Genomic DNA, 26,445 nt, shown 5'->3' on the forward strand with positions numbered 1-26,445 from the left:
AGAATTGAGATTGAATGGGAGGGAAAGGACTTGTGGAATAATCTTCACATATCCCCATCCTCATGAGCAGCTTCTTATTTATAGGAGTTGGTTACATTAGAGGCTCCTTCTAACTAACTCTCTAGAATCTCCAAGTGGCCATGTGCCAACTAGGCTGCCATGCCAAGTGGGTTATTACAGTTATAACAACCTACAATAGCCTGCCATACCCTTCTAATAACCATCTAATTACATGTTAACCCTTGGGCCGTGACACTCCCCGCCCCTTAAAATATTTCTTGCCCTCAAGAAATTATAGAAGGCTGGTCATCCTAGGGTAACGCTGAAGTAGCTCCGACAAGTATTCCCAGGTGGAATTGTCCGGATGTAGGTGTGTCCATTGGACTAGGACCTGAGTGATGGGCAAGGAATCCTTGTAAATGACCCGCCGATCAATCACAGCCTTAGGTTCATCGTCCATAACTGCATCATCAGATAGCTCGGGTAGATCCTGGCTAACAACAGCTGCAGTGCCGACCACCTTCTTGAGGAGTGAGACATGAAATACTGGATGTAGCCCCACACCATCCGGTAATTGCAGTTTATAGGCGACAATGCTGATCTTATCCAATATTTTGAAGGGACTATAGTACTTTGGGCTAATTTTAGAGATAGGTCCCTTGTGAAACAAATGTTGTTGGAACCGTTTGACCTTCAGAAATACTTCATCACCCACCTCAAAGGTCCGATCAGTTCGGTGTTTGTCAGCCTGATGTTTCATCCTTTGTTGAGCCAAGCTGAGTTCCCTCTTATCATCTGAAGGGCATCCTGTCGTGCTTAGAGATAGTGGTCTGCTGATACTTCTGCTGAAGTGTAGTGCATCACAGCAGGAATGATTGGGGGAGGATAGCCGAATAAGGCCTCAAATGGGGTTCTTTTGTGTGCGGTATGGAAGTTGGTGTTATACCACCATTGGGTCAATGATAACCAACGGCTCCAACTTCGGGGTTTGGTAAAACATAGGCACCGGAGGTAGGTCTCTAGACACTGGTTGACGCGTTTAGTTTGGCCGTCGATCTTCGGATGGTAGGCAGATGACATTTGCAGCCCGATGCCCAGCCCCTGGTATAATGTTTTCCAGAATTGGCTTGTAAATATTTTATCTCGATCTGAAATCATAGCTTTCGGCATCCCATGAACCTTAAAGACGCTATCCATCAATTTTCTGGCTACTTCAATGGCTGTAAAAGGGTGAGCGAGGAGGATGAAGTGACCGAACTTAGTTAGGCGATCTACGACTACCAGGATGGTGTCAAATCCTTCCGATTTAGGGAGAGCTTCAATGAAGTCCATGGAGATCTGTTCCCAAGCTTGGGTTGGGATCTCCAATGGTTGTAGAAGGCCGGGTTATGGGACCTGCTCATGCTTGCACCTTTGACAGGTGGTGCATTGCAGCACATATTGAGTGGTGTCCTTCTTGAGACCCGGCTAATAGAATAGCTGTCTTACCCGTTGGTGTGTAACCTGTAATCCCGAATGGCCCCCTATAGGAGAATCATGCAAAGCTCGCAATATTCGGCTCCTCAACTGCTCGTTGTCGCCGATGACCACTCGGCCTTGATACTTCAGCAAGCCACCCTGGAAGGTGTATCTCGTGTCCCCTTGAGGTTGGACTGTCAGCTCAGTGATTTTGTCCTTAACCCAAGCCGTGTTCTCATAGCTGTTAGATATCTCCTGCACCCAATCGGGTACCAAAGCTGAGATGGCATGGCAAATGCCCGGTTCTGCCTTTCTAGATAACGCATCTGCCACCAAATTTTCTTTTCCTTTTCTGTATTGGATGAGATAGTCATAGCGCATTAGTTTAGTAATCCCTTTGCGTTGAAGTTGATTGTTCACCCTTTGCTGCGATAAGAACTTCAAGCTTTCATGGTCTGTTCGAATGATAAATCGCTTGCCCTCTAGATAGTACCTCCACTTATCTACTGCCATCAGAACCGCTAGTAGCTCTTTGTCGTATATGCAGAGACCTAAATGCCGGGTTGCAAGGGCTTGACTCAAGTACGATATTGGTCTGCCCTCTTGACTTAGAACAGCACCTACTCCTCCGTCACAGGCATCCATTTCCAGTACAAATTCCTTCGAAAAATCGGGGAGGGCCAGTACTGGAGCTTGAGTCATGGCGACCTTTAAAGCTGCAAAAGCCTCATCTGCCTCCTGGCCCCAATGGAAATTATTCTTTTTAAGCAAAACAATTAGAGGTTTGCTCAATACCCCATAGCTTCTGATGAATCGCCAATAATAACCAGTGAGCCCCAAGAAACCCCTCAATTCCTTTAGTGATTTAGGTTTAGGCCAGTTCTCCATGGCAGCTACCTTCTGTGGGTCTGTACTGACCCCTTGTCCAGTAATTATATGGCCTAGGTATTCCACTCTTGGCTCTGCAAATGTACATTTAGACTTTTTCACAAAGAGTTGATGTTTTTTGAAGATTTCAAATGCTGTTCGTAGGTGGCTGAGGTGCTGGTGTAGGCTGGGGCTGTATATTAAAATGTCATCAAAGAAAACCAGCACAAATTTTCGAAGGTAGGGAGCAAAAATGTGATTCATAAGAGCTTGGAATGTGGCTGGGGCATTAGTAAGGCCAAAAGGCATTACCAAGAACTCATAGTGTCCCTGGTGTGTCCTAAAGGCGGTCTTGTAACAGTCTTGTGGGTTCATTCTGATTTGGTGGTAACCGGAGGTGAGACCTAGTTTGGAAAAGGTGGCTGCTCCGGTTAGTTCGTCCAAAAGGTCCTCAATGATGGGAATGGGAAATTTATTCTTGATAGTGAGGGAGTTTAGTTGCCGATAATCGACACAAAACCTCCATGTACCGTCTTTTTTTTTTTTACTAACAGTACTGGGGAGGCAAAGGGACTCTGGCTGGGTTGAATGAGGGATTTATTGAGCATGTCTTTGATGAGGCTCTCAATTTCTGCCTTTTGGATAGGTGAATAACGGTAGGCTCTTAGGTTAACTGGTTCAATATTGGGTTTAAGATGGATTGAATGATCAAGGAATCGTTGTGGGGGTAGGTTAGTCGGAACAACAAACAAATCCTCAAATTCCATCAACAATGTGTGGACAGGGTCAAGAGAGTGTACCTGCTTGAGATAGGGATCAGTTGAGTGTGTGGTAAGTTGGTCTCTGGTTCTTAGCTTGCCTTCTCCGACGTAGTTGCCCCTTTCCAAGGCGTATAATGAATGTAGCTGCCCTACCAGTGTTTCCCCTTGATCCAGCAACTTCTGTAATCGTTTACCCGATACCGCTTTGCACTCCCCTGTCTCCTGGCACCCTTTTAGGGTGATTTTGCGGCCTTCTTTATCAAAGGTGACTTCTAGTGTGTTGAAGTCAAATACCAGAGGGCTTACCGTCCTCATCCAATCTACTCCCAACACAATGTGATATCCCCCAAGCCGAAGAATCCTCAAATCTACTGCAAACTCAAGACCCCCCATCTGCCATTTGAACTCCCTGCATTTGTAGTGACTTACCATTTTGCTTCCATTTGCAATCATTACTGACAGAGGAGTAGTTGCCAGCAGTTCACACTGGAGGGTGGAGGCTGTTTCCTCATCAAGGAAACTGTGGGTGCTGCCGCTATCAATGAGTACTACCAGGTTCCTTTTTCCTGTTGTTCCCCGTACCTTTAATACTCGGCCTAATGCATGACCTTGCAATGCATGCATTGAGATCTCCCCTCCTTCGTCGTCTTCCTCTTGTGCCCCAAGGTCCTCCCCTCCATCTTGTTCCGTCTCTTCATTTTGGAGGCCTTCCATCGTAAGTAACATACGTTTGCATTGGTGTCCGGGACCGAACTTCTCACCACAACGAAAACATAATCTCAGTTGTCGCTTCTGATCTAGCGTGAGATCTTTAGCTAGGTTTGGCGCTGGGGGAGGTCTTCCTGCCATCCCATTCTTTGACCATGGTGGATTGCTACCCTTATTGGAAGTCCCATATGGACTCTCCTCCCTACTCCCTTTAGGAAATAACCGATGCCTCTTGACAAAAGCGTCCAACGCCATCTCATGCAAGTATGCTTGTTCAGCGGCTTGTTCCACCGAAGTCGGATAGAGCATCTTAACTGTGGGTCGGATTTGTTCATCCAACCCGCTAATGAAGCTGGACACGAAATAAGCTTCGTCCAAGGATGGATGAGCTAAGGCTAACAACGATCTTAGCTCCTCAAATTTCATTAAGTATTCCTCCACCGATCCCTTTTGCTTGAGTTTGTTGAATTCTTCTATGACGTTAGTCCTTGTCTTCTCTCCAAACCGATTGCATATGTCATTCACAAATCTAGGCCAACTCAGCTCCTCTCTGCCCCTGCTCCAATTCTGGAACCAGGCATCGGCCACATCATCCAAGTAAGTTGCCGCCATATTTACCTTATCACCCTCCGCCACCTGATACTGGTAGAAGACCCTTTCACAACGTCGTACCCACCATCGAGGACGATCACGCTCGAACAGCGGAATGTCCATCCGCGGCCATTGAGGATGGGAGTGGTTGATTCGCCCACCTCGGTTCATGAGATCGTCCTCTGTTTCCTCCCGGTTCCTGACCTCCATTGGGTCATCCATCCCTTGCCGTGCTCGCGGTGTAGTCAAAATTGGCGCCGACGAGGCCCTCGGGGGAAAGTCAGTTGGCAGACTGGCTTGGGGTTGCCGAGCAAATATTCCCAAAGCCGCACTCAGCTGCTGACTAAGCTGTTGGTTTAAACCGGCGAATTCGTCCTTGATCCCATTAATAGCTCTATCGAAATTGGCCGCATATCCTGCGGATTCCAATCTAATTCCGCTCGCTACCCAGTCCAAATTGGACGTATATTCTAATCAACTTCGATTAATCTCTTCTTGCGTATTCCGTATTCCTAACTCCAAGATTTCCAGGCGATCCTCTACTTGAGCTTGATTTTGACGCAACTCGGCTTCCATGGCATCCACCCGTGCCTCCGCCTGCTTCCCTCGCGTTCCGTCGGCCATACTACCCTCCGCTAGGTCGCTGTCTTTGATACCAAATGTCAGATTTGGGATCTGTCGGGTTGTGTTTCTAGGATTTTAGGAATGAATAATGGCGGGAAGGAGATATGAGTGAGAGGGAGAGAGAAAGAATGAGATAGAGTTAGAGAATTGAGATTGAATGGGAGGGAAAGGACTTGTGGAATAATCTTCACATATCCCCATCCTCATGAGCAGCTTCTTATTTATAGGAGTTGGTTACATTAGAGGCTCCTTCTAACTAACTCTCTAGAATCTCCAAGTGGCCATGTGCCAACTAGGCTGCCATGCCAAGTGGGTTATTACAGTTATAACAACCTACAATAGCCTATCATACCCTTCTAATAACCATCTAATTACATGTTAACCCTTGGGCCGTGACAGGTTGCAAACCAGTAGATACTCCTATGGAATCTACATTAAAATTAGGCATTGGCAAATAAAGCACTCTAGTTGACAAAGGGAGATATCATAGGGATGTTTGGTTGCAAACCAGTAGATACTCCTATGGAATCTATGGTAAAATTAGACATTGGCAAAGAAGCACTCCAGTTGACAAAGGGAGATATCAAAGGTTGGTGGGAAAGTTCATTTACCTGTCACATACTAGACTGGATATAGGCTTTTCTATGAGCATTGTAAGTCAATTCATGAATGATCCCAAAGAAGGGCACTTGGAAGCAGTTTATCGCATCCTAAGGTACTTAAAATTAACTCCAGACAAGGGATTAATGTTCAAGAAAATGGCAAACCGAGGGATAAAGATCTATAGTGATGTTGATTGGATTGGGTCAATCCTAGATAGAAGATCAACATCTGGATATTATTCATTTGTATGGAAAAATCTAGTTACTTGGCGCAACAAGAAACAATCTGTTATCTCTTAGAAGCAATGTGTAAGCTGAGTTTAGAGGTATGACTCAAGGATTTTGTGAATGAATATGGCTAAGAAGGCTAGTTCAAGAATCACAAATACCTACAATAGAGTCGGTACAAGTATTGTGTAATAACCAATCAGCTATTAATATTGCAAAAAATCCGATTTATCATGACCGAACAAAACATGCGAAGATTGACAGACATTTCATCAGAGAGAAGATAGAAGAATGGGCATTTAAGTTAAGCTACACTCCCACTAACAATCAAGTAGCTGACATTCTCACTAAGGCCCTACCAAGAAGAGTATTTGATGAATTAAGCTGCAAGCTTGGCCTAAATAATATATTTAGCCCAGCTTGAGAGGGAGTGTGGAAATAAGAGATTGGGAGGCCAACAGGCCAAGAATATTGCAAAGGTGAGGATCTGAAACTCTAGGGAAGTTAGAGATAGAGAGAAAAGAAGATAATTCAGTTTAAATTGTGTTCCTAAAATTTAGAGATAGCTAGTTTGTATTTTAAATAACTTAGATATCTTGTAAATAGAGTAGACTTCTATAGGAGGAAGATGTCTTATACTGATATGTATATATACATCTTATGCACGAATGAAAAGGTAAGAGTTTTTCCTTTCTCCTAAATATTTTCTACAAAAAAAGAACTAACAAGGTTAGTATAGAACATTTTATTTGACGTCCAATTATTTTAGAGCAGTTCATATGCATAGTAAGAACCCCAACAACTACAGATCTACTCTTTGAACCATACATCTTTATTAAGAAATATGTATTCAAGATCATTCACAATGAACCAATCATGGAACAGTTACCACAAAAAAAAAAAAAATCTGATTTTGTAAAAGGAAGTTAAGTAAGCCATCTTGGAATGTACAGATAAATGGAAAATATTTTCTTTATTATTTTATCATAGGTCATATAACAATTTTCTTATTCCTTCACCATAAAGAATTCATTTTACTATAGTTTACACGATCTTAAATTGTTTAAGTTTATTTTTGTGGGAACAAAACTAAAATCTTTGAAAGAAAAGAATAGATAGTTATTTATACACAGTAATATTCGATTTGAAAACTTCTGTATACCTGGCCAACAAGTGGAAAATACAGCTGGGCTATGTACAATTTATCTTCAGGCTTCTGGTATCGAGCATCAAACTCATGCTTGCACAGAAGAAAGACGAGGATTCTAGCAGCCTAAGGAAAGAAAAGAAGAAACAATGAGAAGAAAATATTCAAGGAGCCAAAATTGAAGTGTAAAAGCCACACGTCCTAAAGTGAGAAAACATATCTATCCAGCAGATCAATAAAGGAATCATTTGAAATAAACATCTATTAGAATATCTGCAATGCATACACCTTTGCTCGCTGAGACAAGTCCTCATGATCCCAAGTAAGGAAAAGTTCTTGTATTAATACAGACGATAGATAGTTCCTGTAATATGAAAATGTCAGAAATTGCAGCTCAAATCAGTTGCCTAAGCTAACAAAGAAAAACAATATGGAAGATCAAATTAATGCTGAAGAGACTACAACTATACTGAAGCTAACTGTTTGTCCCACCAAAAAAGACAAGTTGAGTACAATCTCAATGAGCATGGTCATCGATCAAGAGTGCGGCACACTCAAGCAGCAAATATTACAGGACTTGGAAGTTCCAGTACGGCAAAGCTAGTTCCGTATGGTGAAAAAAGGCCCGCCCTATAGTGTAGAACAACTATAAAAATTCACTAGCCTGTTAGAAAATACCCAAGATTACTGTCCACATTCAGGGATTGATATGTTTGATCTATCTTTCTATATTCCTATGCTAAATCTTCCTCCAAGGTGATCCTATCTTGACTGTATTTTCCAGCTGTATCCTAGATTATAAATATTTCCAAATCTAGATTAGGAAACTGCCTATTATGAGAGATCAGTCTGTATATATATTTTCTTGTAACCCTACAATGATGAATAAGATTGGATATACAGTTATTTTGACATGGTATCATAGCCATAGGTTCATACCTTTGGAAGTAGGTCAATTTTTTGGCTTCTAGTGGTCGTAGCCTACATCGATATCCAATCTTCTTTCATAGATACCAAAACCCTATAACCATGATGGACTCCACTGAATCCAATAGCACAACAGAGGTTCCTTTCGCTGGAAGTAATGGCACTACTTCTGGTGGGGAGCTGCAGAACATCCAGGCAGCCTATAGGCTGAATGGAAAAAACTACTTCAAGTGATCCCAGTTGATCCGGACATTCCTGAAGGGAAAAAGGGAAGTTGAGTCACCTACTTAGAACCGGGCCTAAGGAGAATGATCCTACATATGCAGCCTGGGATGAAGAGGACTCGTTTGTTATGTCCTAGCTTTGGAATTTCATGCTGCTCGAGATTAGTGACGCAATAATGTTCCTAAAGATTGCTAAGGAGATTTGGGATATTGTAAAGTTCATCTACTCTAAAGTATATGATGCTGCTCAGATCTATGAGATCAGGACCAAAGTGGTAGCTAGCAAGCAAGGATCTCAGTCTATCACCGAGTATGCAAATCTCTTGCAAACTTTGTGGCAAGAATTGAATCACTACCAATGCATTCAAATGAAATGTAGTGAAGATGCAGCTATACAAAAAATGTTTGTTGAAAAAGAAAGGACCTATGATTTCCTTGCAAGTCTAAACTTAGAGTTTGATGTAGTGAGAGTCTAGATCCTTGGAAAAGAAGACCTGTCTTCCCTAATTGAGGCAATCTCAATTGTACGTGCAGAGGAAGGAAAAGAGGAATGATGCTTGATACCTCTCCTATAGATAGTTCAGCACTCATAACCTTTAAGGGTTCTAGCTAGGAGAAACAATCTAGAGAGGACAAGAAGGCTCCAGATTCATCTAAAATGATAAAGGACTCCCTGTGGTGCACATATTGCAAAAAGTCTCAGCATACCATAGAGAAGTGCTGGAAACTTCATGGTAAACCATCCAAGGGCAAGTGTTTGTGGCCAGTTGTCAATAGCCTACTAAAGGAAAAGCTCTAGATTAGGCAGATACAATGGAGCTCAACCAGGAAGAGATTGAGAAACTAAGGATTCTGTTGGAGTCATTGGAAAAGAAACCTGGGACAAGTACTTGCACTCTAGCCTTCATAGGTATATCTTCCTCTTCTCTTACCTTTCATGCTTCAGATATAACTCTCTCAAATACTTGGATACTTGACTTTGGAGCCACATACCAATTTATATCCTATACACCATGTCCTAGCACAAGGAAAATAACTATGAAAGATGGGTCATTAACAATTGTACTTGGCCAAGGAGATATCTTTATAAACAATCATCTTACCCTTAAGAATGTTCTCCATGTCCCTAAACTTTTCACTAACCTTGTGTCCATCCAAAAGCTTACCACAAATGCTAATTGTCGTATCATCTTTTATCCATCTTTCTATGAATTTTAGGCATAGGACACAAGGAGGATGATTAGGTGTGCTAGAGACAGAGAAGGACTTTACTACTTGAAAGACCTTGGCGGACAGGCTAATAAAAAGAGTTTCCCCTGTATCATTCCTAATTAAGTCCAATAAAAATAAGTTGTGGCTTCATCATTTCTGTCTTGGTTATCCCTCTTTTAGGATTCTTAAATTACTGTTTCATTCATTATTCAAGGGATTAGATGTTAAGGATTTTCACTATGATGTTTGTGAACTTGCAAAACATAGGAGAGTCTCGTTTCCTCTTACTAATAACAAAAGTTCTTGTTATACCTAGGGTCACTGGATTAGATTTCTTAGACGGAAATTATGTCACTCTTAATTGCACGCACTCATAGACGAAATTGAAAGAACAAATTAAAGAATAAAACTGAAATGATAAACATAACAGAAAGTAAAACAAACACATGAGACAAGCGGATTATCCTAGTTCGGATTGCCCTTTAGGACAACCCTACATCCAGCCTTAGAACCCAAACAGAGCAACCCTACATCCAGCCTTAGAACCCAAACAGAGCAACCGTCTTCGATTGATTAGAGCGAGATTAGTACAACCTTACAAGCATACAAGATTACAAAGAACTATCACTAATTACACAGCCTTTTCTCTTTAACTTTCTCCTGAATATTGTGTATCAATAAACGCCTAGCCCTCTGCCCTATTTATAGAAACTAGGATGTTAACTCCTAGGCAATTACATAACCGAGTATGGATATTATCGGTTTAACCCCCAACTTAAATTCTAATTACAAGTTGGCCACTGCCTATCTATACCCTCTTAAATATCGATGCACTCTCACTGCCAACATCATTCTTACTCGAGACAAAACTCTAACAATTCTCTTCCATTTACACTAATTCAAAGTGATATATGGGGCCCTTCTCCTACTCCTAATATTTCAGGGACTTGATGGTTTGTCTCCTTTATTGATGATTGCACTTGTGTATTTTGGTTATACCTATTAAGGACTAAATCTGAAGTGTGCAACATTTTTCCAATTTTCTACAACATGATCAAAACTCAGTTTGGGGTTGAGACAAAGAGGTTTCGTTCAGACAATGCTAGAGACTATTTTAATCAGTCTTTGTCAGTTTTCTTTCAAAAAAGGGGTATAATTCATGAATCTTATGTTCATACTCCTCAACAAAATAGAGTGGTTGAAAGAAAGAATTGTCATCTTTTAGCTGTTACAAGAGCTCTTCTCTTCCACAATAATGTACCAAAACAATATTGGGGGAAAGTAGTCTTAATAGCTGCATATCTTATTAACTAGCTACCCTCTAGGAGTCTTGATTCCCATAGTTCAATTGAAATCCTCACAAAGGTCTGTCCTAGGTTCAATGCTTCTAATGGTCTCACTCCCAAAGTGTTTGGTTGCCTAACTTTTGTCCGTATTCACACTCCCAATAGAGGCAAACTTGATTCTCGTGCTCTCAAATGTGTCTTTGTTGGGTATTCTTCCACTCAAAAGGACTATAAATGCTATCATCCTCCTACCAAAAAGTTTTTTGTTCCACCTGATATTAGTTTTGTGGAAGATAATTCCTACTTTAATCATCCTTATCCTCAAGGGGAGACTACCTTCTTGGAAGATGGGGTCAGGGATCTATTTCTTCTTAACCTTTCTCGTTCTTCCTTACCTTTTCTGGTCTCTACCTCAAAGGACTCACAAAGCATGATACAAGGGGAAAATCTACCAACTACTTCTGGTCCACTACAAGGTGTATTCAAGGAGAAAGGCACTAGCTCCTCCACCTATGCAGGCTACAATATCTTAACCAAGTCTTAAACCTGGCATTTCTATTCTTGAACCTAAATCATCATCGTTAAACCTACAACTGATCCTGACTTGAGTGATTGTGATCGACTTGATCTTAGTGACCTTGATCTTTGTAAAATCACTTGGGGCAATAGGAAGCCTAGGGTACACAATATTGAAATGAGAGGAAATAAGAAATACTCTCAAGCACCTTTCAATTGAGAAAATGAAAAATGAAATTCAACTTACAAGAGAAAAGCTCGCTAAGTTTATATACTCCCGAGCTTAAACTATTAAGCTAATCACCGCTAAAGCTAACTAGCTATCAATACAAACAGCATATACATCAAACACAATAGCTAACTAATCAGCAATACAATAGATAATGAAAACTGAGATAAACTGAGATGAATTCAGTTAAGTTCTTCCACATTCCCCCCTCATATCAGACTTCCCTTTGGACATCTTCTTGTCTGATAAACTCCTGCAAGAATCAACAACAACAGGAGACTTTCGCAGATGTAACTGGTCACACAAATACTTGAATATGCTTCTTGGTAACCCTTTAGTGAATATATCTGCCACCTGATGAGTGGTAGGCACATATCTGATTTCTACTTCATTCTTCTCTACCTTCTCTCTAACAAAGTGTATATCAATTTCAATATGCTTGGTGCGGGAATGAAAAACAGGATTCTTAGCAATACTTTTGGCTGGCTGCTAGATTATCACTCCAAATAACAGGAATATGAGAGCATGAATATCCCAGCTCACCAAACAACGATTTCAGCCATAATACCTTTGTGACACCCTGGGCAATGGCCCTATATTTAGCTTCCCCAACTGATCTTGCAACCATGGATTGTTTCTTAGAACTCCAAACAATTATATTGTTACCAAGAAAGGCACACACTCCACTAGTTGATCGTCTAGACACTTTACAACTAGTATGATCAACATCGGTATATACAACAAGAGGTAAATCTAAAGGAGAGGGCTAAAAGAATAAGCACAAACCAATGGTACCCTTAAGGTAACGAAGCAACCACTTACATGCTAGCCAATGTTGCTGTTTAGGATCAGATAGAAACTGACTTAGTTTGTTCACACCAAACGCTATATCCAGTCTGGTATAAGTCAAGTATTGTAAGGATCCAATAATTGTCCGATATAAAGAGAGATTGACAAAAGACTCACCCTCATTAGTTAAGGACACAACATAATTAACTAGTGTGTCACAAGAATTACAGTCCTTCATAGCAACCTTCTCCAACAGATCTAGAATATACTTAGACTAAGTAAGGTAGATCCCACTACAATCTCTATATGCTTCAAACCCTAAGAAATAGTTGACAGAACCAAGGGTCTTAAGAGCAAAATGTGTATCTAGATCATGAATACATGCTTGTAGAGTAGAAGAATCAGACCCAGCAATCAAGATATCATAACCAAGATAAAAAGTACAAAAGTAGATGTCCTTTTTATGAACAATGATGCATCAGATATAACCCTAAAAAAACTCCAAGATTGAAGTGCACCCCTTAGCTTCGTGTACTAGGCTCTAGGAACTTGTTTTAGCCCATAGAGGGACTTTTTCAGCCTACATACATGAGAAGGAAGCTTGGAATGAACAAAACCCTCAGGTTGTGACATAAAAACGTCCTCAATGAGATCACCATTTAGAAACGCATTGTTAATATTAACCTGCTGTATATCCCATCCAAAGGTTATTGCTAATGAAAACAACACTCTAATAATGGGTGCTTTGATGATAGGGATGAATGTTTCAGCATAGTCAATACCTGGGTTTTGAAGAAAACCTTTTACGACCAATCGAGCCTTGTGCTTTAGAACAATTCCATCAGAATTGTACTTAGTTCTGAACACCCATTTACAGCCAATTAAATTCATGTCTTTCAAACCAATTCCCAGGTATTATTTTTCTGTAAGGCTGAAAACTCTTCTTCCATAGCTTTAACCCATCGTGAGTCTAATAAGGCCTCATGAACTATGCTAGGTTCTAAGAAACTCACTAAGGCATGAGGAGATGTGGTCAAGAAATGTTTGGCCTTGGATCGAGTAATCATGGGATGAACAAAAGGAGCTGGAATACCTATGTGGTTAGGAATATGAGTAGAAGATCTAGGTGTTGGGGATTGTGAGTGGTTGTTATTTGGAGCAGTAAGAACTAGAGAAGAGTTAGAAGGACTAGTAGAAATTGGTGTTGACACAGGAAGAATAGAGGATTGTGCTTCTTGAGTATTTGAAGAAATAGAAGAACGTGAAGGAAGAGAATGAAACAACAATGTAGAAGAACTGTTTGGTACTGACTGTGAAGAAGGAGAAGAAGATGGAGAAAATAAAGTGGGATATGGAAACTCATCAGGATTGAACAACACAAGTCTAGAGACATAAACTCTCCCAGAAGGATGCAAACACATGTAACTACCTTGTATATGGCTATATCCAAGAAATATGCACTTAGTGGTATGAAAGTCAAACTTGTGCTTGTTATAGGGTCTAAAATAAGGAAAACAAGCACATCCAAAAAATTGTAATAACAAGTAATTAGGTTCTTTACCATAAAGGAATTCAAAGGGGGTATGAAAATTTAAAGAAGAAAATGGTAGCAAATTTATGGTATATACGACAGTTTAGAAAGCCTTTTCCCAAAATTGTAAAGGCATTTAAGCATGAGACAACAATGCAAGTCCCATCTCCGCTACATGCCTATGCTTTCTTTTTACAACACCCTTTTGTTGGTGAGTGTGAAGACAAGTGAATCTAGGTTTTATCCCATGGTTTTGAAGATAAGGCAAGAAGGCTCTAAATTCCCCTCCATTGTCAGTTTGGATAGCTTGAAGCTTGGTTTGATATTGGAGTTCAACAAGTTTATGAAAATTAACAAAGGTGGGCAAAGTATTAGACTTTAATTTCAATGGATATAGCCATGTATATCTTGTGTACGTATCAACAAATATAATATAATACCGGAATTCCTTAACATAAACAATAGGAGAAGGACCCCACAAATCCGAATAGATCAATTCTAATGGTTTCTTTGCTGTAATTTCATGAGTAACAAATGGAAGCTGATGATGTTTTTCAATTTTGCAAGAATCACAAAATGAAAGGACTGAAGAAGAACAAGGAACTCGGATTTTATTTTGAATCAATTTCAATACATTGAAGGTAGGATGCCCTAAACGAGCATGCCATTGTTGGCATGTTTTATTTGATTGAGCTAGACTAACACTAGGAGACATTCCATGACTAAATGGAAGCTGTCTTTTACAATTATCCAAAGAAAAATCAGTACACTTATTCAAAGAAATTGAATTGGCAGCTAATGACATAGGATGTTTGGGCTTGACAGAATGATCTGGAGTTTGGTAGCTTGACCAAAAGTTGGAACCATCCTTAAGACGTCCTTGAAGTAGCATCAACTCTGAATTCTTGTCCTTAATCAAACATATAGATAAATGGAATTCAACAATCACATTATGATCATTAGTAAGTTGTGATACACTAATTAAATTTTTCTTCATATAAGGAACATGAAGAACATGAGGAAGAGAATTGATTGATGTAGGTTTAGTTTGAGTATATAATTGTCCAAGACCAACATTAGAAATAGGAAGTTGCTTACCATTACCAACGAAGACTTTGTCACAACCGTTGTAAGGAGCATGCAAAGACAAATTGTTGAGATTTGATGTAATATAATTTGTTGCTTCAGAATCAACAAATCATGAATGATCTGGTAAGGAGGCTTGAGTTAATGGTTCAAAAGGTTGAGATAACTGGCCATAAGTGGTTCCTTGTGATGAACCTATATCAATCATGTAGGGCTCATTAGAATCACTAAAGGCAGTTATATATGCTCTAGGATCAGCCTGTGGATTCATGGAAGGCACTCGCTGAAAGCTCTGAGAATCATGACCATAATTTCTTTGAAAATTTCAATCAAATCTATGATAACACTTATCAACAAAATGCCCTGGTTTCCCACATAATTGATAGTATATTCGTCTACCAGATGATCTACCACGACCTCTACCTATTCATATATCCACCTCTTCTTTGTACAAAACCTCCTCTATTATTACCATTTCTTAGTGCAACAGAAGTCATATTAACATTCACGGGAGTATTCATAACACATTCAAAATGCATCGAGGACTGTGACACCAAATTCTTAGAATTTAACTGTTGTTCATGCATTAACAATAAGTATTGCACCTTCTCTAGATCAATTTCATCCATTTGATAAGTGATTAGACTAACTACAGTCTCATAATCATGACCTAGACTGTTTAAAATAGCAAGCAACAGATCCTTATCACTCAATGATTCACCAATAATAGCAAGTGAATGACCAATAGTCTTGATCTTCAATATGTAATCATTAATAGACAGCGAGTCCTTTTTGACAGACCTTAATTGTTGCTTCAAATGGAACGACTATGCTAAAGTTTGACAAGAATATAAATTCTCAAGAGAAGACCATATCTCAGCAAATGATTCACAATGAATCACCTGCACAAGCACCTCCTCGTCGATGGTAGAGAATAATCACCTGAGCAACAACTGATCAGATCTCATCTAGTTCAAGTATTCGAAATTGACCACTGGAGCTTCGTCAATACTTATAGGATCTAATTCATACTTCGAAGGAGGCGGTGATTTGTTAAGGAATGGTAATAGATCAAAAGCTTTTATTATAGCTAGGATTGTGTTTTCCAAAAAATATAGTTGTTTGAGTCCAATTTGATAGGTATAAAACTAAACGCCTTTGCCACAGCTGAAAAATCAAACTGAGGCAGAAGAAAGTGAAGTAGAGGAAAACGGTGGGAGAGAGGAGGAAGAATTGCGATCAAGATTGGATGCCATGGACGCAAGTCGTATGGCTCTAATACCATGTAAAATCACTTAGGGCAATAGGAAACCTAGGGCACACAATACTGAAATGAAAGAGAAGAAGAAATACTCTCAAGTCACCTTTCAATTGAGAGAATGAAAAATGAAACTCAACTTACAAGAGAAAAGCTCGCTAAGTTTATATACTGCCGAGCTTAAACTATTAACCTAATCACCGCTAAAGCTAACTAGCTATCAATACAAACAACATATACATCAAACACAATAGCTAACTAATCAGCAATATAATAGATAATGAAAAATGAGATAAACTAAGATGAATTCAGTTAAGTTCTTCCACAATCTTCCTATTGCCATCAAGAAAGGAACAAAAACCTGTACCAAACACCTTCTACACTTGTTCATGTCCCATTCAAATTTGTTCCCTGGGCATAGAGCTTTTATCACCAGCCTAAACACAATCCCTATTCCAAAGACTTTTTTTGAAGCAATAGGTAATGAGAACTGGAAGAATGCCATGGAGGTAGATATGGCATCACTGGAGAAGAATCAAACCTAGGAACTGGTCAGATTGCTAAACAGAAAGAAACCAGTAGGGTATAAGTGGGTGTTCACTATGAAATATAGATTCAATAAGTCTTTAGAAAGGTACAAAGGTAGGTTGGCTGCTAAAAAATATACCTAGACATATGGGGTAGATTATCTAGAAACTTTTGCTCCAGTAGCAAAGATGCATACAGTAAGGGTGTTATTATCCTCTAGTGCTAATCTTGGCTGGAAACTACAACAAGTTGATGTCAAGAATGATTTCCTACACGGGGACTTAGCAAAGGAGATCTATATGGAAGTGCCACTTGGGTTTGGATTAAAGACCGAGGAAAATGTAGTATGCAAGTTGAAAAATGTTCTTTATGAACTGAAACAGTCACCTAGAGCATGGTTTAGGCGTTTCACAAAAGTTATGATTGGTATGAGATACAACGAAAGTCAAGGTGATCATACTTTGTTTGTACACCACTCAAGCACAAGAGGAGTAACTAGTGTATGTGGATGATATTATTGTAACCGGTAATGATGTGGAAGGAATGGAAATGTTGAAAGGAAGCCTAATCAAGGAATTTGAGATCAAGGAACTGGGCAAATTGAAGTATTTTTTTGGTATTGAAGTGTCTCATTCTAAGAAGGAAATTTTTATATCTCAATAGAAATACATACTTGATCTGTTGATTGAAACCGGTATGCTGGGAAGTAAGGCTATTGACACACCTATTGAGTCTATTCACTGGCTAGGAGATGCCCTCGAAGATGGTGCAATAGACAAAGGATCCTATTAGAGGCTAGTGGAGAGACTGATTTACCTATCACATACACGATCAGGCATTGCTTATGCAGTGAAGGTGGCTAGTCAATTCATGCATAGCCTTAAGGAGGCACACCTAAAGACAAGGCATGGGATTTTACATTATCTAAAGGGGACTCCCGGTATAGGTACATTATTCAGAAAGGGGGAAGAGTTGTCCCTTAAAACATATACAAATGTTGATTGTGCAAGGTCAATTGTTGATAGAAGGTCTACTTCAGGGTATTGCACATTCCTAGGAGGTAATCTTGTGACTTAAGAGAAGTAAGAAACAAAGTGTTGTGGCTCAGTCAAGTGCTAAAGCAGAATTCATGTTAATGACCCTAGGAATATGTGATTTACTATGGAATAAGATACCTTTGGAAGACTTAAAGATCAAGTGGACAGGCACCTATGTGACTCTACTATGACAATAAATCAACCATTAGCATTGCTTATAATCCAATTCAACATGATCGGACAAACATGTTGAAGTGGATAGGCATTTCATCAAAGAGAAGCTAGATAGTGGGCTAATTTGCACCCCCTTTGTACCTATGGGTGACCAGCGTGCAGACATACTAACAAAAGGTCTACTTGGCCATGTGTGTCAAAGATTACTGAGATTACCAAGGGGGAGCGTTAGAAAATACCCAAGATTACTATCCATATTTAGGGATTGATATGTTTGATCTATCTTCTTATATTTCTATGCTAAATCTTCCTCCTAGGAGATCCTATCTTGACTGTTTTTTCCAGCTGTGTCCTAGATTGTAAATATTTCCAAATTTAGATTAGGAAACTGCTTATTATGGGAGATCAGTCTGTATATATATTTTCTTGCAACCCTACAATGATGAATAAGATTGGATATACAGTTATTTTGACACAGCCAACTATTGAAACAAATGTGCACAAGCAAAATATCGTAGATTGAAAATAATGAAGATGATGAGTAAAAATTATCTGCAAAATACACTACATGATGGATTTGCACATGCAATAGACAGAAAGCAAGAGAATAGTTTATCCTTTAATGGATCTGCACATGCAAAATACACTACATCAAAATACATTATCATTGAGAAATCAAGATCTTCTCTTACATCTCACCCTTTATTGCTTGGCATGCAGTACTACCAAGCTACAAATGTAGCTTTAAAAATAAACTGAAATCGCTTATCCTTTCTAATTCACAATCTTGAGAATGCAAGAACACAAAAGACCCAAAAAAGTCCTACAGGGAGATTCTGGTGCAGGTTGGCTTGGCAAAAGCAATTTTTGGTTGCACAAGTAACTTGTCAACTATAAACATGCAAAAGTAACCATGCAAGTTCTCAATAGTCAATATTCTAATTCTTCAGATATTTTAGGTCTTGCAAAGCCAGAGATTCTACATTTTTCTTGATCCTTTGGCAAATATAGAGAAAAACAAAAGAACAATAATTCAAAAAGAAAAGAGTGGGAGGGTTGGGGGCCGAAATTGATTAAAAAGGTACCTATCTGAAGGATCCCGTCCAGGCATTTCTACATATAGATCATGATCACAAATGATCTGGAGAAATGTAAGCTTGCAGTCATGCAAAACTGGTTGACATACACCAGAAAATTTATCCAAGTACAATGACACCTGCAGGATGGAAAACCGTTTGCTTAAGTCTGAAACAACAGAAACAAATAATTAGATAGAAAATGGGCTATCATGCCTTGAAATTAGAACATAAAAACTTATGGGGGAGGGAGCAAGTAAACTCGAGACCATGCATTTTCTTCATCATTCTTGGAAGTCCAACAAAGCAACATCATTGAATTGAAGATGCAAGAGTCAAGCACATATATGCTTAGAACAATATCATTAAGGAAGTATTCAAATTCAAGAACTCCAGAAAATGCATTCGAATCAAGGTATGTGATGCAAGATTCAGTATAGCACTATTCTATGGGTGGTAAACCCTTAAGCATGTAATTTTGATGAATTTTAGAGGAGTTTGAATGAAGGTTAGGGTTTTCATATTTAGCAGATTAAGGGGCAATTTAGAAGCAAAAGAAGGTTGAGAAGATGAATTTTAGGGGCTGAAAACAAGTCTGGAAGTAGGCTTGCAAAAATAAGAATCTGTAATTGAAGATGTGTGTGTGTGTGAGAGAGAGAGAGAGTGACATATTACACCTCACCATACAATTCAGAAAAACATAACATATAGAAAACTGTAGGTAAATATTCCATTCTATACTAAAGAAAAGATATTAGAATGGTATTCATAGAGTTTTAGTAATGTTATTCCTTCAAGGTTGGGAAATCTTTTTCCTATTAAAGAAACTAAACAAAAATTGAAACCATTAACGGTAAGGCTAAGAAAAGACTAGAAATAAAACCTAAACACATAATTACAGTTACCAAAAAACTCTAAGACAAATTATGTAGAATGATAAAAAAACCCATAACGCATCAAAACTAATCCTAACAAAGCTTCTAGTGGGGTCCTTGATCCAAAACATTCCCCACCCGATGCCTGGGCGCTTGGGCCTTAGAACCAGTTTTAGCATGCCACTTATACATTTTCAGAGGTTGTAGCCAACGCCCTCCATCAATTTCCCATTCACTATTAACATGATTAATTAAGAATTTTGTGTACCTATAATAAAGCATTTAGCAGCAACATTATTTGTTACGCTTTTGTTTTTGCATGTCTGATGCAATCAGACTGACAAACATTTCTAGGCATGTTCCATCAATTTTCTTCATTTCTAGGCATGTTCAGTACAGATATAAGTTTCAAGAAAAAATCCTTCAACTTCTTTACTTTGGTCATAACCATGCTAACTGCAGTCAACATATACCAGCAAATCATCCATAACAGCATAGACAACAGAGAGAAATTTGAAAACACAGAACAGAAAAATTCAAAGGTTGGACACAGCATACCAATTCAAAAACTTGGCGAGGCTCAACAACAGACAACAGATCATAGCAGAAGAAGGCCAAACTACTATTCAAACGTTTTGCCAAGCTTAACCCTTTCTTGCAACGCTCATGTACTTCTGTCAGAAGACAATCATATAATTGCATAACACATCTGAAAACACCTTCTCTCAACTGCATTGGTGGAACATCTTCACCTATTGAACAAAACATAACAACTTATAACATGATATTGCATACTAGAAAAGGAAAAAATCAATCAGAAGAACAAAGGTGTGTTAGAGCTAACTTAAATTCTTAACACTTTTGTTTGTCATATAAACATCAATTAACCCAACACTTTAACACAATGATGAGAAAGAAAATCTTATTAATGATGAATTTAACAGGGAAAAAAGGACCAAAACCCTAGCCATTCATGTTTTGCTTTCGCCCCAGAAACTAAATTATTAAGACAAAGCACTCAAAACGTTTTCTCTATTTATCTTTTAGAAGTTTCCACTACCAAAAAAAAAAAAAACAAATGAAATGCTGAGAGATCGGAGTGACGTGGTAGAATATCTAGAAAATGTGCCATAATGTATTCGCAGATCAATTTTTCTTGGATTTACAATACATACTTTATATCATAAATTTGATTATGAGACAACATAGAAAGTAGAAACTAGTTTGATGTTCACAATAACTCTTGAAATATCTTAAAAGAAAGTTCCTGGGAATGGTTGAACAGCATACTTATTTAGGGAACGACCACTTTAAGTAGTAGAGTCACTTTATATCCAAACAAATCCATTGGTGAAGTCCTACTACTTAAGTAGTAGAGTCACTTTAAGAAGTAGAGGTTATATTATCTTTTGTCTCATCCAAACAAATCATCTCTAATTACACTAGAAAATTTACTCATTTTAGCACATGATTAGATAATGTGTAATTTTTATTAATTTAATGAAAATTTTCATTTTTAATATTATATTAAAGAGAGACAAATTACTTTCTTTGTAATAAATATTAAAAATATTTATAAACAAAATTTTTGTTTATGCAAATTTTTCTCTAAAGGAAATAGGTACATGACACAGTACCAACATGTATATATAATATGACATAATAACTAAGAAACTAACCCAAATTTGTTTATCTTATCTTAAGCATAAATATTCAAATAATTAGTGTGTGCACTCCATCCTTATATTAATACAATAAATTAAGATAATAAGTGTGTTTCTTTCATTATTTCACTTCATTTATAAATATTTAATTAGTTAACTTCTAATGATGGTTGAAATTGAAAATTTAGATTTAGAATTATTACAAAATAATGGATCATTAACTTGCAATAATTCAATATATCATCAATTATGCTGTAATATTTTTATTCCAATGTACAATGTTGACTATTGCTTAGGATCTAACTTACCTTTCCTGTGAAACTTGCTGGTAGGATCTAACATAGTCAAATAAAAAATCAGAATTAAACAACTTTAACCTAAAACCCCAGTAACCTCAAATTTTGATTGAGAATTTGAGAAAAAAATAATAAAAGATTTTGTAACTTTAAATTGAACGGGTATGGGTTTCCATTATTTCCTGGGGACAGGAATGGGCAACTACGTATAATACTCAGTGGGTACAAGTATGAGTATGCACTCATGTGCACCCAGTCCATATCTGCTGCATTGACATTCCTATTTAAAATTATGTTTTGAAATGCCATTTTAAAATTTGTTCAAGTTTAATTCAGTTGTCCTACACTTTATTTCAGCCTTCTATTATTTATATTTATTTGTTAAATGTTTTCTTCTATCTCTATTATTTAAATGTTTTCTTTTATTTCTATTCGTTTATTTTGCATATGATTATTTGCAAAATTCCTCTCAATTCAACTGATAAAAGTGCATCACACTTTAGCCTTAATATATTTTCTGGACAGGGATAATATTTCTGAATTGATAATATTGCAAATTTACAAGGAAATGTTTCTTTCTATTTCAACCTAAAAAATTATTATATGCCAAATTAAATTGTCAAATTATGTTCAACATATTTGTTACACTAACACTGCAAAACATGACAAATGTAGGATATACTTGTGCATCGCAAAGGTGTATGACTAGAAAGAAATTATTAGAACAAAACCCTCAAATTGCTGATGTCCTGACTTTCCCATGCACATTCTAATTGTCCAAACCCCACCACCAAATAAAAAGGAAAACACTCTTCTTTCATTAGAAGTCAGAGAAATATTTCCTGAACAGGCACTTACCCAAAGGAATGTTGTGATAGAACAGTCGCGTTTGCTCCAAAGCCATTGACTTAACAATCAACTCAAGGAAAAACCAAGCTATTGCCAATACATCATCATATACAGGACCTACTCGGTATCCTTTGGCCTACAACAAAAAGTTATGCAAATTAGAACAAGATTGACACTGTCAATTACACAAGTTTGGGGTATGTTTGAGTCCTGATTATATGTTTTCACAAGCTAGTGCATCAGTTTTCCTGCCTGTTCTATTGTACAGGGTTTGCCTCTTATGACATTCCTTCCATATATTTATTCATTTAAAAAAAAAAAAAGAATCTAAATAAAAACAAAAATTCATATAAATCATCTTTAAGGAAAGTTCCTTCATTCATTTGTGATGATATTACCAGAAAAACAAAAGAAAAGGAAACCCTTAAAGAATAAAAGAATTGTACAGGGAGAAATTTTCGTTGTACCTAATGAGTGTTGCAACAGAATGGAAAACCACAAGAAAAGAGAAAACACATTATTTAAAAGAAAAATTGGAAGCCAAAAATAATCTTCTTAATAAGGGAGACATCAGCAACCTTATGGAAAAATGATGAGTATTGTGATACCTTACTCCGTGCCAAGCTTCCCCACACAGTGGACAAACCAGGATAAACTGGTGGTTGACGACCTCCAAAATCATCGAAAGCATAATCAACATAATTCACAAGAAAACGGTTCCTTTCAGCTTCATCAACTGACTCCTGCTGCACCCTACACAGCAGAGCTCCACATAATATCAGATTGTAGATGCCAACTCATTTTGATTGAGATATATTTACCACAAAAAAGCTAGTCCAGAGTGCATTTCTAATCAAGCCAAAAGAGTTGCAATGGAAATCTCAGAACACATTTTGGGGTATAGCACTATGTAAATGCATAAACTTAAAACTTACAATCAACATCAAATTTGACATAGAAATTTCAAGAGAGAATTATTTTTAGATAATTAAAATTTCAGATACATAATGCCATAAAATTCAAATAGTTCTGCATTGACTGCATCAGCACTAACGTCAAACCTCATCTTAGAACTAGTGTCATTAATCTCAATGAGCAAAAACCTACAGAACTAGATGACGGAAACAAGCAATTCACAGGAGGCAGAAAGACGAACAAAAGAAAAGCATGAAAAATAAAAACTGCAAGGAACTAAAAATGAACAAATAAGTAGCACTAGTATCATTTTCCATCCCACTTGCATATATCATTTTCCATCTCACTTGCATAAAAATCAACTTTTTGTAACAAGCCCAGCCAAGATCAGCAATTAACAGTAGAAACAAAGGAACTGCTTATCACTAAAATAAAATAAAAACAAAAAAATATTTCACTCAATAAAATATTTCAGTCCATAAAAACAAAGGAACTGCTTATGACTTCTGAATAAGGCAGGCTCCTAGAAAGGGCGCTTTGACAATCCAGAATCCCCTATTTATATCTGCATCACTTCAACTACATAATCGAAGGCAGCCATGTGAATTTTGCAGCAAGCCCAGAAACCAGAGCACGAGGAGAATACCATGATGCTGTTGTTATTGATGAGTGATAATGCAATGTTAACTCACTCAAGAGCAAAAGAAAAAGAAAAAAAGAGAACAAGAAGAAGAAGGCCTATCCATTGTCAAAATCCCCAAAAATCTCAATTCTTCAGTGTAATAATACTGAATATGGATGATAACCAATAAACAGAACCAGAAACTTGATGCCCACCAAATTAAAACCACTAATGCATTAGCCAAGTTCTGCTTTACAAGGCCAAAAACTTCATTGTCCATCCACATTCTTGTTTATATTGATTCACACCTTTAAAACTATAAAAAGTAATAACCATACATAAAAGCATACCTTGTTAAAATGTTAACCATGGCTCTGAAGGCTGCAACCTGAAAGAAATGGGAAAAACAGAATTTTGACCACCAATATTAGTTTGCATCTAAACACATCCAAGCAGAGATGCCTTGATTTATGCTATGTGCAAAAGAGGTTATATTATCTTTGTGGATGAGACAAAAGAAGGCATGAATACTAAGCTTGAGATATGGAGGGACATTAAAAATCTCGAAGTTCAGGAGACTAAGAAGAGAATATATGAATTGGAAGTCTATTAAAAATAGAAGTATGGATGATGTTATGGTAAGACTTAAAGCTCAAGTCAAATTCAAGAAAAGATCAATTTAATTATCTTGGATCAATTGTCCAAAAAGATACGGAGATTATTGAGCATATTACTCACTGAATTAAGGCAGGATGGATAAAATGGAGAAGTGTCGAGCATTTTATATGCTAGTAAAATCCTGATAAAGCTAAAAGAAAACATTTTATTGAACAATTATAAAACCAGCTCAATTGTATAACATGGAATGTTGGTCAATTAAGAACCAACAAGGGTAAAATATGACCGTAACTTGATAAGAATATTGTTGTAGATGTGTGGGCATATATGCTAGAATCAGAAATGAGATTATCCATCAATAGCTCCTATTGAAGATAAAATGTTTGAAATGCAATAAAGATGGTTTGGTCATGGAAGAAAAAGGCCGATAGATGTTCCTATGAGAAAGTGGATGGAATCAAATAAATTTTTAGCAAAAGAGGTAAAGGAAGACCAACAAAAGGTTGGTAGGAAACTCTTAAGCATTATATGCCTTATAATGACCTTATCTGTTGTTGTAGCCGTTATACTTGAAAAATCCAAAATAAAGAATTTACAATAAATATCTATAATTAAAATGCTAAAAGTGCTGCCCAAGATGTTGAGTAGATATTCACAGCCTGAAATGACACAGATCAGACAATCATAAGTAGAATAGAGAATCAGTGCATATTAAGAGCAAACCTGAAGGGTTTCTCCACCATTTCCTATAAGATGGAGAAGCATATTCAAAATTGGCTGAAGAAACTGAAGCAGAGCAGTGGAATCAACATTCTTCAAACTATTGATGGCCTGCAAGAAAGTTCAACTTTAATTGGCTGCATATTCACCAAGAAGCATAAACACTTCTACAAGGTGCAGCGTCGTTATCACATGCTTATGTGGAGACATTGCCCATTCGACACATTGAATGCATGTCCAAAAAAAAATTCTTTAATTTGGACACTAGAGATGAAACACATATAATGTATCTATCACTTCACATAAAACACATTACCGTTTTCAAAAACATAACTTAAGATCCAAAAATTAATATGGCAACAAGAAATAAAAATTTTCTCCCTTAAATTTTTAATTCTAGTTCATGCATAATACAAACATCCAACTTGTTTATAGCTTCGATAAGCTAGGAAATATGAAGTGCGTTCAAGACCTCATCTCCTTTCTACAAGTATCAGTAAAACAAGGTCTAAACTATATGATACCGCAGCTATGGAGGAAGCAAAGTCTAGAAAATCCAACAAAGGGTCGATAACCGCTAAGCTACCACTTGTCCTAAATGCCTAAGCCAACGGGAGACTGTCCAATAATACTTCTAAAGATTTTACAACACTGCCCCTCATGTGTGTAACCATGTGGCTTCATGTTGACCAACTAAACTTAAAGGTGCACTCACTCACATAAGGGTGCACAACAAACATAAATAATCGAAATCAAACATTCAAAACAATACAAGAAAAACGAAATAATGATATAATGAAGAAGCATTATTCATAGATATATAAAATCAGTGCATACAAGGAATGAAAAAATAAAAGGATACAACAACAACATATCCAGCCTTTATCCCACTATGTGGGGTCGGCTACATGAATTCTAGACTTCCATGTATTTCTGTCTTTTGTCATATCCTCATTTACATCCATATATTTCATATCAAATTTTAATGTCTCTCCCAAAGTCTTCTTGGGTCTACCTCTACCTCTTT

General features: G+C 37.6%; 1 protein-coding gene across 3 annotated transcripts in view; it reads right to left on the reverse strand.

The window, feature by feature from the left end:
* LOC127809453 (guanine nucleotide exchange factor SPIKE 1) overlaps positions 1-26,445 on the reverse strand; it is a 60,775-nt gene that overhangs the window by 12,239 nt on the left and 22,091 nt on the right. For all 3 annotated transcript variants that reach the window (XM_052348249.1, XM_052348250.1, XM_052348251.1), the window contains 8 exons: positions 25,422-25,529; positions 24,431-24,468; positions 23,152-23,296; positions 22,553-22,679; positions 20,293-20,486; positions 18,869-18,999; positions 7,275-7,350; positions 7,002-7,112 (listed from right to left, as the gene is read on the reverse strand). In XM_052348249.1, coding sequence (XP_052204209.1) covers positions 7,002-7,112; positions 7,275-7,350; positions 18,869-18,999; positions 20,293-20,486; positions 22,553-22,679; positions 23,152-23,296; positions 24,431-24,468; positions 25,422-25,529 — 930 coding nt within the window. The remainder of the gene's footprint in view (positions 1-7,001; positions 7,113-7,274; positions 7,351-18,868; positions 19,000-20,292; positions 20,487-22,552; positions 22,680-23,151; positions 23,297-24,430; positions 24,469-25,421; positions 25,530-26,445) is intronic.

Source organism: Diospyros lotus, chromosome 9 (genome assembly GCF_014633365.1).
Source record: "Diospyros lotus cultivar Yz01 chromosome 9, ASM1463336v1, whole genome shotgun sequence".
Classification (NCBI taxonomy): domain Eukaryota; kingdom Viridiplantae; phylum Streptophyta; class Magnoliopsida; order Ericales; family Ebenaceae; genus Diospyros; species Diospyros lotus.